The 13,378-nt window shown below is 40.1% G+C and overlaps 1 protein-coding gene across 1 annotated transcript; it reads right to left on the bottom strand.

The window, feature by feature from the left end:
* Positions 1–4,234: 4,234 nt before the first annotated feature.
* On the bottom strand, positions 4,235–6,048 carry LOC140231383 (suppressor of cytokine signaling 2-like). The gene has a single exon (XM_072311509.1). The coding sequence runs from the start codon at positions 5,224–5,226 to the stop codon at positions 4,552–4,554; it is 675 nt and encodes a 224-aa protein (XP_072167610.1). The 5' UTR covers positions 5,227–6,048; the 3' UTR covers positions 4,235–4,551.
* Between the last annotated feature and the right edge of the window lie 7,330 nt (positions 6,049–13,378).

Genomic DNA, 13,378 nt, shown 5'->3' with positions numbered 1-13,378 from the left:
ACATCTCTCGGATCTCAGGGTGTAGCGGGTACACAATATTAGGCACAAACTCCAAAACAAAAACAAAAAAACCCCAAAAAATATAGCTTTTAAATATCGAGAGGGTGTTAACAAGTTTGGCATCGAGTCTCAATTAACCCATTTTTATAAAAGTAATCTTAAAAGAGGCTGTCTCGGTGACTACTACGCCCTGGAGGTATAATCACTCTTTTTGAACGGACACAAGCAAGCTTATCGTTTATATTGCACTTATAACACAAAACATAACTTTTCCACGGCGAACATCAGACAATTATTTCAAAAAATCGAGGCACACATAAGCATCTACATTGTAAGCACATTTTCCAAAGCATTAAATTTCGTAACTAAAAAGCAATCATTATAACACTTTCATGTGGAGCAACACACAGGTAGGCCTTCTAGTTTAAGCATTTAGTCGAAATGACAGGCACAGACAAATACATTAACTTTCATTTGTGCAATCTCGAAAAATGTCGGACTGTAAAAGCAACAAACGGTCGGCCGTTGCAGCTTTTTAGATGATTACATGTAACTTTAGCATAAAAAACGCATGTTTACTGTCCAATGAGTTTGGCGTCAATAGCTACCTTGTCTAAACTGAAGTAGGCCAACAAATGGCCATAAATTGGGCATTACTGTCGGAGCAGGGAGATGACACTATCCCTGGTGGGAGTGAATATGATGTATCGTATGGGAAAAAGAAGAAACTTTTGACATACATGTACACTACATGTACTGATAGTGATAAGATGGGGTAAAACGTGCAATGAACAAGAGTCAACAAAATACTGAGTTATAAATTGAAAAATCGAATGCGAAGTCATCAGTATTCAGTATACCTAGGAATTTCACGGCGCTTTGGAAAAGCACCGAGTGGATCGACGAAAAGCATTCGCGACTCGCATTTTCTCCATGGTTTTACCCTACAGTATATCTCGACCCATGATGTACTGCTACACTATTCAGCGTTACTTGACTCATACACAAAGGAGCCACGAGCTGGATAGATGGGGCGAGGGGGAAAAAAAACCCCGAAACGCCGAGTTTTATTGACGTCTGTCTCGCTGCAGAAAGAAGCGAATTTCTAAGAAGAGGCAAGTTTACACTATATACCACTCCACTGAAGCCGGACATTGTACGCGGCTTGCCTATGAAACACACCGAATATAGCTAGAGTGCTATTCAACGAATCCACGCTATTACACAAGCCTGCAAATACAATGGAGTGGCCTCCGACCCAGACCCTTGCTTGCCCGAGCTTTCGTGTGGAAGAAGCCTGAACAAAAAGAGAGGAATACCACAGAAAAAAAACTGTATATAGTATACCCTTCTTTCCACGAGCAAACAAGCTAATTATTTTGCAACCCTTCTCATTCACAAAATGATACACGTTCCAATACGACTTAACACTTCAGCGCTTTCTTACCTACACATAACACGCATGCGTACGGCAAAGGACACAGACAAACCCAATCCTTTGGAAACGGATATGGCGGTGTGCGGTTCCTTGAAAGCCATTGACTGATCACTTAGTGACTCATCTAATTTCAGTGCTCTCAATCATATTGTACGGTGATTTCGTTTGCTACAGAGTGGAGCAACTTAAGTTTGTTTGTTTTTTGTCATGCATTGTAACTTTTATCGCCATGTCACTCCCAAATAATGACTGCATGCACTGCATGCATTTAATCCATTTTTTTTTAAAGCATTGACGGTAACGTTGTGACACGCTACAGGCTGAAGCAACATCAACCGAGACAATATTCAACTCGGTCTATGTGCTCTAAACTATAGCATAATACAGCTGAATTTAGCAAATTTGCAAGAAATTGAAAAGCTGGTGCACAGCCAAAGATAAATCACTGAGAAAACACAAACTTGGCGACATTTTCATAATTAGTTAAAGTAGGTTATGCTAACGAAATGTGATCCTACCCGGTTGTGCAAATATCGTGTTTACTGCTTCAAATAATTGTTGTATCTCGGTCAGAACTACAACATCAGCTGTGCATTGCATTTGCTATGGGATCCTTCTACCGAAACACACAAGGGAATTTCTGGTTACTTCTTGTACACTCTACTTTCGGAGCACGATAAGTTCACTGATTGGGGACTCTGGCCAAGACTAAGGCCAATTCTGCTACGTATGTAACCTTGGCACACGTCACTTACACTTTGAGTCAACCCTGTGATCTACTTAGCAGTCTGTGCATGGGAGAGTGAGAGAGGGAAAGAGAAAAAAAATCGATAGATTGTCAAATCGATCTCTCGATTGGTATTACAAAGGGTTGCTCAAAAACTACAATTGGGATGAAACACGGGTTGTCTCCACAACCTGACATAGGCTGACATTCCAAGTCATAGGAACAAGACAAAACTTTTGTTTAACCTTTGCACGAAGACATCAACTGGCGGATTATTTTTACTCTGCGACTTGGCAGCTCTCTTTCTGTTCATTAGCTGAATCTACCATTTATTTGTCACTTCGTAATACACCCAATGCATGCCAATACAATGACGGGTCCAGCCGAGACTTCAACCATGGCACCAATGTCAATGTGCTTTCAATTTCTAAACTGATTTTACGCCATTTTCCACGCCTCTATATTATAAATGTGACAAATTTACACCTGTGTTCGTCCACCAAAACCTCGTCAGACGTCAGCCGTCAGCCTTGTGAGAGACACTAGACAACTTCACCAATATTTTCATACAATACTTTTAACAGTGTACTTCGTTGAAAGATAATACTGTGTGTGGCGGAAAGTACACAAGAGCAACGCTCATTGCATATTGTGCAGATCTTGTTAATATGTTGTTTACCATAGGTTATCCTATCCACCAACGAGCACTGAAATAAAATCGCATGCAGCAATGGCACAAATCACCAATGTGCTTTTGATACTATATGTATTTGTGATCAGCATTTTGTATCATGACATACACATACTCGGTGAATTAATTACCTGTATGTGGGGCAAAGTTGTTCAACACTCGAGTTTGGCACAAGTTACTTTTTTTTAACAGATGATTTACCATAAGCAGTAACTGTTCTTAGATCAAAAGTGAGTCAGCAACAGAAACAGATGAATTAAAAAAACACAACAGGAGCCTATATCATTGTGCTAGGCTTTGTTGATGACTTTTAAAATCACTGAAGACTCATCAATGTGCAAACTAGAATTACACTTTGGAAATGAACTAACCACTTTGACTTTGGTAGCAGCGAATTTACACTTTTCATTACAGAAATATCTGCACAGTAAAATCAGCATGAAAACAATAAAACCATATAGAAACAGTCACTAAAATGCAGAGACGGCCCCCAGTAGCGTGTTTTGTTGTGGTTACAAGACGATGGGACGATAAGTTGCGGGTGAACTTCCCCTGAACTCCTCTCCTCCACAAAGAACGTGGAGGAAGCCCGGATTGAGAAGGCCGGATGCGTCACAATGGGTAGCCCTCTTCTCCTGGTGACCTTTTTAATTTCACGTCTTCCATTGACCAGGCAGAGAACAAGGTCTGTCGTACATATTACACAGCAAACGCTGGCTTTGTGGTGAGGTACTGTAGGTTGGGTTTAATCTGAAAGAATGGCGATTTACTGGCGAGGAAGCGGAGGGAAGTGGGCTACAACGCGTAGGGGTAAAACCGCAAAGACGTCGACGGCAAGAGGTGGTTTTCCACGAAACAACGCCACTGGGTGTGGAATGGTGAACAAATGACGCTCCTCGACAACGGACAAAAGCTTTTTCTTCGCACAAGCGAAACTGCGATGCTAACAAAGGGTAAGCAAAGGTTGGGGAAACAAAATGAAATGCATCAAGAGTTTAATTTACCCGTCGCATTTTCAGTAATATATCACAAAGTTCCTGAAAACGTCCCTTGGCGTAGCAGCATGCCGGATAGGATAATGGTGACGATGATAATTAAGTGTCGTGAAAGTTCTTGTGGAGTTAAGTTGGGGAGAGCTGTAAAAAGAACTCGTAGGTTTACAATGATGAAGACGTGACTGGATTCATAGCCGTCTATTTCAGTATTCTCCCATCTGATATACTGCTGGCACCCTCACATTTATTGAGCAGGTCATCGTTGACGAAAACCAAATGCAGCATATTTTTTTTTCCAAGCTCCCGTCATGTGAACGTTGCAGACTTCATAAGTGTCCGTTCTCCGGGCTCAAAGTTTCGTACTTTCAATGAAGGCATCAATGAATTGCAAATTGATATGGAGATAGCGATTGCAAAGACGCCACACTTGTATCTGTGATTGTTCATAATAATTTTACATGTAGGTCATTTTCGGGTCGTAATTACTGGACGAATAACATAAACCAGCCTCGTGAATGCAACAGTGACGCAGCTAAAATCGCTGGACTTTACCGACAGTTACACAACGTTGTATTGACAACATCACACGTTTACAAATGGACTTTGCCGTAGACAAGATATTTTTCTTTCAAAAATATAGGCTCTGCATATCATGTTCAGCTCTGAAGTTCCACTGAATGTGTTTAAGGTGAGACAGTCATCATAGACAATATGGATAGTCCCTCAGGTATTTCTTGAGAGGGCGAGGAATGCCCAAATCGTTCACGAACCGTGGTTCTACCGCTTTGTTGATGGCACATCTGCATAAATGCTGTAAGCTGGGCACTGTTGCTGGAAGAGGCTTGACAATTTTGGCTTCAGTGTCCTTTCGCCCTGACGGTTCCAGCCACACCAGCTGTCCACTTCTCGTCTTAGACTTTATCGTGCCGTTACCATTCGAGTCCAATGAGCTCTTTTCTTTGCTAACCCTCATGTAGTACTGTAGCAATTTGATAACACAGTCAAAGCTGGGCACGGATCTCCTTAACGATTCCTCTGAGTCGAGAGTAAATTGTCCATCCTCGTACTCAATCCGTACACTGGTGGTGCCGCGAGGAGTTTTGACACTTAATGTGAACAGGTACCGCTCATCTGAGCTGTCCCTTACGAGAAATGTACCGTTGTCGCAATTCCTGAGTTTGTGTTTGGCCTCCCTGTAAGTCATGGCCCCGTGATACCAACCAGACATCTGGAGCGCGCTGAAGGTGTTAATCAATCGCTCCAGATCGTCCTGAGTATTACGCGGTCTGGCTGGCGGCAGCTGATCCTGGGCCGGCACGGGCGGGCCCCGTCGCGCTGTCCGACCGATCTGGTGGGTCATGGTCTGTGGCGGCATGTGGCTACCACGAGTTTATAGCGAGAAAACAACAGTTTCTTGTACCTGAGCTTGTAAACGCGAAGAGCTATCCACGGCCACGATGCCGACCAATTTAGCAGCTCATAATACTGTCGCTCGCTCAAACAATATTCTGAAATGATACCGTAAATATAATATCAGCACATGGATAACACCTCAGTATTCCACAGAAGTTTCCAATACTCGGGATATCGACAGAAGATTTTCACCAGTTGTGTTCATGAGCCAGCCTCTCAGCTCGGATGGCGACACCGCAGTTTTTAACGTATGCGTAGCCAGACTCTGAGCTGCACTGCGCAGCAGTCACCGATTGGCGAGTGAAGAAAAAGCCAAGATGTCAGACGTTCGAGTGATTCCTGGAATTAGATTAGCAGGCCCCACTGCTGTCCCTGGAGAGGTACGGAGAGAGAGAGAGGGAGAGAGAGAAAACAGCACAGCAGTCGAATATGCGGTGCAACGGTTACGCGTTCACGGCGTAGATATGTTCGACCACTAGCTAGCATGCGATGTACGTTCTTGCCACTCGCATTGAGCACCCACAGCGAGGGATGTGATTAGGCAAGTGAATAGCATGGAAGGCATTAGCTCTATGTGACAGCGATACAGGTGCCTCGCTGATTATATACAGAATAGAAATTCGTCACAGAGTTCATGCGCGGTTCGGTTTCCACGAACTATCTCCGCTTTATGCTTCAAACAACACTTCCTCTTTATCCCCTCCTATTCCAGTCGGGTGGACGCACAGGCTGTTGTGTAACGTGAAAGCTAGCTCTGGGTTGTACTAGCCCGGTAGGTTTTCCGCGCCGATAAGCGACTGGTCTGTATCACACACGCTTTTCGATATAGGTGAGTGATTTGTGTTTATGCCTGCTCCATAACACATACCAAGTAGGTAATGAATATTCAGCACGCTCTTTCCCAAATATGCTCGTAGGCTATGCGCAACAAGCGCATTCACAACAACCACCCGAATCTCTATCGCTGGTTCACCAGAACCGCCGAATACGGAATATAGACTCCGCCCAGAAATTCCTCGTTCAATGATTCTGCCGTAGCATAGTCGACTGTCGTTTAGGGGGTATCAAGTCTGTATTCCTCTGAGGATTTGTTTTATGTTGTACCAAACATACAGTTACACGTTGATTATACGATGATTCTAAATTGTTTTCTCGCGAACTGTTTGAATTACATCAATATTTTAAAACTTTAATCAAACTAATGATGATGATGGTACCGCAATTGTTTTGATTCACAATAAGCATCATTTGAAATCCTTGTACAAGATGGTACGCGCCATATCGATTTTCACTGGCGATTTCTTACTAATAGTTAGCATAATTATGGGAATCATGAATAATGCAGGGCGGCGTTTGGATTGGTCTGCAGTATTCGCACTTCCCCGGTTGTCTTTTCAGTGCTTTTTAACCGCAGAGCACCTGAGAAAATGCGGAATCAGAATGAAAAAATCACGGTATTACGAACCGTTTATCGAGAAAAGTGGTGAGTTGTCGTGCTATTGCTCAGAATTCTATTTTGACTAACCATATTCCCAAACTGCTATCGGTTCGACGATTGTAGTGAGGAAATGAGAAATGGAAGCATATCTGTCATGAAAACATATGTATAATAAGTTTGATCACCTCTCTCTTTCGTAGCGATTGTTCACCGCATGTTCATGTCCTTTTACCTTGGAAAACTGATCTACCATCCCGGGTACCAGTCAGGCGGCACATCATTAAAGAATAACCATAAACTGAAAAAAGAAAAAGTCTTCCATTTCTGAAAAAGAATCGTGCATTAATGATTTCAATCATTTGAAAGTTAGGCCAAAATGACTGCGTTTTATGGTAAAAGAACCACCCCTCGCCGAAATGAGAAGCTACAGCAATATTTCGCGTTGGTTGTACCGATAAAGAGTATATCAGCTGTCCTAGGGATATGCTGCAATTCTTTAAAGGGGAATTCACTTCAAATATATCATGGATTCAGTTAATGCAGAAATATTGGTAGAACATATCGCTGATTTTCTTTTTTAGGGTTACGTTGGACAATCCCTTCAAAGGTTATGATATCTAAAAGTTTTACTGAATAGGAAGGCAACAAAAAAGTTTAGGAGAGTTCCACCACATAATGTATTATTTTGATTGTATCATGGTGAATGAACGCTTGATTTACATTCAAGAAGGCAGGTCGAGTGATATCATCCTTCTGGTGTCAGTAACAGTCGAAGAAATGATACTTATACACTTTTACTGGATATATACAATATGCCCCCCCCAAAAAAAAAAAAAAAAAATCGGATTCTTGCATTGATAACTTCCAATATGATTAACTTGTCTAGATGCTACTTCAGGGTCTTAAAATATAACATCTTAGCTATATTTTGCAGAAAACCCCATTCAGTTTGGTTATGTGGTCACAGAGAAATGTGGATCTTTGTAAATCATGTCATGGGTCTGATTCTTCCAAGTTTAGCATAGCATTTGCTCTTGGAACTGCATAATGTGGAACACAATGGACAGAACTTAAAGGGAAGGGATTCCTGACATGCTGTACAAAACTCATTTCTCTTTGACCACTGAAGCAAATCGGATGGGATTTTCTGTAACATGTGGGTAATAAGTTTTATAGTTTCATACCCTGAAATTGTATTTGAATTGATTCACGATTTTTAAAGTTATCATTGCGGAGAGTCGCGTTGTATTTTTTTTTCGGATGGAGGGGGGGGGGGGGGAGAGGGATGGGAGGGGAGACATACGGTATATATATATATATATATGTATATATATATATATATATATATACATATACATATATATATACACACACATATATATATATATATATATATATATATACATATACATATATATATACACACATATATATATATATATATATATATATATATATATATATTCTCGATTGTTTTCTCCAAACGTTCCGCGACGGTGACACCATAAAGGGATGGTACAGTATTGGTGGAGATGAGAATTGGGCTTTTAACTTTTTGAGAGATACCAAGAAACACTTATAATATAGTTCAGAGCATACCATTTTAAGAGGAATTCAAAGTTTATTTGATGAAAATCAAGTTTGGAATGACTGAAACATCCAAAAACAAAGTAAAACAAAGCGATCGTAATAAAGTGTGGGTCCCACACTTTATTAGAATCGCTCTTTTTTGGATATCTCAGCCATTTCAAAATCAATTTTCATCAAATAAACGTTGAATTCCTCATAGAATTACATGATATTTCATATTTCATAAGAGGTTTCTCATTATCTCACCAAAAAAAATGTTAGAAACCTGAAATTAGATCTCAACCAAAACTATACGATCCCTATAAATTCCCATAGCCCTCATTTAATATTGTAATAAGAGATGTAGGTAATAGCTGTATTTGGATTTAGCCCATACAGAGCACTTAATTTACTGGTTGTCCGAATTTCCTAATACTTCGCTAATATTTTCTACTAACATTTCTGCATGCACTTCATTTACGTAAAATATTATGCTTGCTGGTATCTCCCCAGTTGACTTTCGTCTGATGAAATAATAAAAAAAAAAAGACAAAGTACGCAAAGCGATAACGCTTGAGCATTCATCTTACAGTCTACATGGTGTACAAACCTTTTGTCAAAAGAGGCTCTCTTGCCTTGTGGTTATATCCTTCAGAACTTGAACGCAATCTAGTTGCCTTGATCTCGCTTCTTTTTTTTTGGGGGGGGGGGCTGTCATCAACGGCCCCTTTTTTCTCTTTCTTTGTCTTTAGTCTTGTATTTTAAAATGGTTAGAGTGATTATATTTAACATCTCGCATACTGATGCCATTCAGCCTGAGTGGTGTTGTCTGCCGGACTATCATAAATCTGAAGAAGAAAGCCCCCTTTTGTAAATGAAAAAAAAAAAAAATCAGAAAAAATGAAAACTAGCAAAGTGTGATAATTATTGATATGTTTTATAACTAATGTAATTCTCTCTAAATATGAATGGTTTGAAAACTATGATTAATATCATGAATACCACTACTCTTAGGCGGCGATTTATGAAATACAAAGCATCCTAATATCATCATTAGATGAAAGAAATCAAGTTCAAACAAAATGAAACCATTTTTATTTTTTATTTCCTGATGAATGACAATGTTTATTTAAGTAAGTTTAAAAAATGCATTATTGCTTAAAAGAGTAATCATCTTGATGCAAGTTTCTTCTGCCTACAAATTGAGCATGGAGACGAAAGAAAGCAATCGCAAGTTGCTCTCTCCCTCCTAGAGGGTCATCCTTCCTCCCCACCCCATCCCCCCTCTCCCAGTCTGTTTATCTCAGTTCTTAAAAACGTCTCATCCAGGGCCATCCCTCGTCTTGAAAACGCGTCTTGCTATTGTTGCTCTGAGACGCCCATTGTCAGAAACCGGGCACTCAATGACTACTGCCATTTTCTCACTCCTTTTTCCCTTCTTTTCTCCTTTTCTTCCTTCTTCTGTGTTTGAAGTGGTTGCATCGCGCATTCCAGCTGCTTACCGAGAATTAATGAATGGGACTGCGCCATGCCCAACGGAAACAGGCCCCTCGTAGATTTCTGCTTCTCTTTTTTCTTTTTCTTTTTTTTTTCAAATTCCCCTGCACTTCACTGGCGCGCTTGTAAGCGCAATCTATTTAGGGAAAGTAAGTCAATGAATTATATCGATTTACATTAATTGAGAGGTAACAGCAGGAACGGGTCGATAAGAATCTTTGTCTCGGGAAACGCCCACTGAATATCACAAGAATCCATCTTGACAAAGTATACACTCCCCACTTACAGACAGCATATTATCACATATAGGACAATAACGGAATGTATAGCTTCACTTCATACACCTACGTAATGTATGTTCCCTTAATGCAGTAAAAAGGAGGAAATGGATGTTATACACTTGACCTTATGTAAATAATTTGAAAACACTGAAATTGTTTGAGAACACTTATAGGCTGCTTAAAAATAACCACATCTGACCATTTTACGTTTCTGATAAAATCGATTAATATTGGCTGGTCTTGTCACTGCGTATTATATAGGCCTATAAAAAACATCATTGCATTCTGATGGATTATAGACAAATTGGAGATTGTATGTGTCACAGTCAAATGAAATTAAAAAAAAAATGTATATGCTTAGTGTTGTGTTATGCTGTTTACGTCATAAAACTTCTCATGTTAGCAATCAACAAACGACTCAAAAGATGGCAGACTCGGTGAAAGTGTAATCTTTGTTTATCGGTACCTGACAGCACCTCCTGATATAGGTGCCCTATACAGTATAATAGCACTGCTCTTATCTCTCGCCGCTGTGCATGGTGTGCACTAAAACGCGATCGTAATGTAGTTCCTATAATCTCAACACTGAAGAAATATAAATATTATGTCCTCGAAATGCATCATAACAGTTTACTAAGTACACGGTATATATTATAGCCCCTTGGATGCATGGCAGCCAAGAGAAGTGTTAGGGAGACCTCTTTACCTCCCGACATTGACATCCTCTCTTCCAAGACAAAAAAAAAAAAACAAAAAAAAACAAAACAACAACAACAACAACAACAAACAAACACCGCTTGAGAACACGGCACAATGATATATTGAGTATGAATGTTATTCCTAAAAGAAACCATAATAGGAAATAGCCTAAATTTTGTGTCCTACACAAATGCGACAGTGGTAGCCCTACGTATACATGCCTCTGAGGATGCTTTCAGTTTGGTCTGTACAAGTGGTTATCGTTTTTCTACTTCTTCAAAAGATATATGAGAAGGGGGTTATGTCTTAATTATGTCTCTCCATCCTATCATTCCATTTCTGCTTGTAAATCGAGGTTACAATTCGAGATTCCAAGTAATCATAATCTTCCACTTCGAAAAAATGAAGTAGCAACCGAAGACGCAGCATGATCTTTACAGTGGAACGCGAAATCCTCACTGTAAGAGCAATGAAACAGAAATATGTCAGAAAGAGAACTTGATAAAATAACTATCTTTTTCTTCTTTTTCAGAAATCCCGTTTTCCCGTCCACCCATTTCTTAAAGTTTTGTTCCGCGAAGACCTCTTGAGCCGCGAGTGGCGCACCACACACAGCTTCGAGGAAACACGGGTCTCTCCGTGCCAAGCCAAGTACCCGGTATTTTATCGTCGGCTGACTGCGTGCCAGGCCAGTTTAGGCCGGGCTCGAAATGGCCGACTGGTTTTAATATCACCGTGGATTTCCGATGCTGCGAGACTTTCTGGAAAGTGTCATGAAAACTTGAGCTCCCATCAAAGTGACTGGGAGACGCCTGGATGTGTCAGCTGGAACGTCGTGTGTGTGTGTATGTGTGTATAAATGTCTATGTATACACTTATATATATATATTATATATATATATATATATATATATATATATATATATATATATATATATATATATATAATACATATATTATATTATGTGCATATTGTATATAATTATGTATACATATTTTCCTGCTTGGCAAATCTCTGTCCGTTGAACAATAGTGGAAAGGGATGTCGAAACAAGACATCGTGTGACGAGAAGATCTACTTTGTTCACGCCCTGTGAAACTATGTAGACAAGTGAAAAAAAATACGGCGTCTGCAGTCAATCAATTTTACATACAACATATATAGCTACTCTTGTCGGCTAAATTTTCTTGACTGTAGCCCTGCTGTAATAAATCTTGCGTACACATTACTTTTTTTTTAGTTTTGTTGCGTGCAAACAAACGTAAAACCCTTTCGCGTAAAACAGATCGCAGAAGGTCCCCAGATCTGGATGAAGAGACGTGTTGTCTTATGGTTTAAGGAGAAAATTTCCGTTTCTAATGACTGTGATAATTGCTTTGGCTCTGAAATGGTGGTGGGCTTACAGAAATGAGTCGCTGATTAAAACTCTAATGGATCCGCATCAGTCGGCTAGCTCCCGATGCCAGGATGACGGGTTCCCTTTCTATCAAGTCCTGCAAAAACAAAGTAAACAATTAAAGCACCCACAGTACCAGGGTCAAAAAGAATCGTGACTAGTTTCCGCCTGTCGCCCCCTCCCCCTTCCCCCTGCTACATTTCATTATACCTTCACCATAGTCCCAGCACCTCCCTTCATCTTCCCTATGTTTTTGTCTGAGCAACTGAAAAGTCAGATGTCTATTGACAATTTCAAACCGAAACTTGGAACTCATTTTGTACAAAGTTGCATAATGTTTTCTGTTTACTGAATTTGAATTCATTCACACAGTTATATCAAATATATTGATAACTTTTAGCTGATATGCTCTGTATAAAAGCTTACTATCATTTTTGTTATCATTATTATTATTATTATTATTGTCATCATCATTACTACTACTACTACTATACTACTAATAATGATATTACTGTTACCATCATTGTCATTATTATATTCACAATCTGGCGGATGACTGGAGTTGGTGTGGTCTGGGATGATGGGACTACATGGGAGGGGACTGACTAACCACTCAGTCCCTCGCGTCTGGGCCAGTTTGACACATACCTTCCCTGGCACTGTTCAACCACAACAACCCGGTGACTGTCTGTGAGACATTACAAGGACAAAGTTCACACCCTCAGCTCTTCCTCTCTCATCCTATTCTTTTCTCTCTATACATCTCTTTCTGTTTCTTTAGGCATTGTGTATCATATCGTGTATTTTGGACTTTTCTTAATTAATTCGAAATCATTTTCGAGTATCCCATTCATTCATTCATTCATTCATTCATTCCATTGGTTTTATTCAATCGTGTTTTTTTTTCATTATGACTTATAGTTCGTTCACTCGTTACACCAATGATTTCTTTATCCCGACCACTTCGTGTTTCTATAGTCAAGCCAAAGCGCGCTGTGGACGTTGTCTACCAGCTTCCAGGAAGGTGAAAGGTCTCTTTCCATCTCCCTGGTTGTACTATAGAGCAACTGTACCTCCATGGTTGTACCATGGAGTTACTGTGGCTTATTTATGGTGGTACCATGGAGCATAGTTGCACCATGGAACAACTGTGGCTTATGGTGGTACCATGGAGCATGGTTTCACCTTGGAACTACTGTGGCTTATGGTGGTACCACGGAGCATAATTGTACC

Source organism: Diadema setosum, chromosome 8 (genome assembly GCF_964275005.1).
Source record: "Diadema setosum chromosome 8, eeDiaSeto1, whole genome shotgun sequence".
Classification (NCBI taxonomy): Eukaryota; Metazoa; Echinodermata; class Echinoidea; order Diadematoida; family Diadematidae; genus Diadema; species Diadema setosum.
The sequence above is the reverse complement of the archived record's forward strand: the minus strand, read 5'-3'. Positions and strand labels throughout refer to the sequence as shown.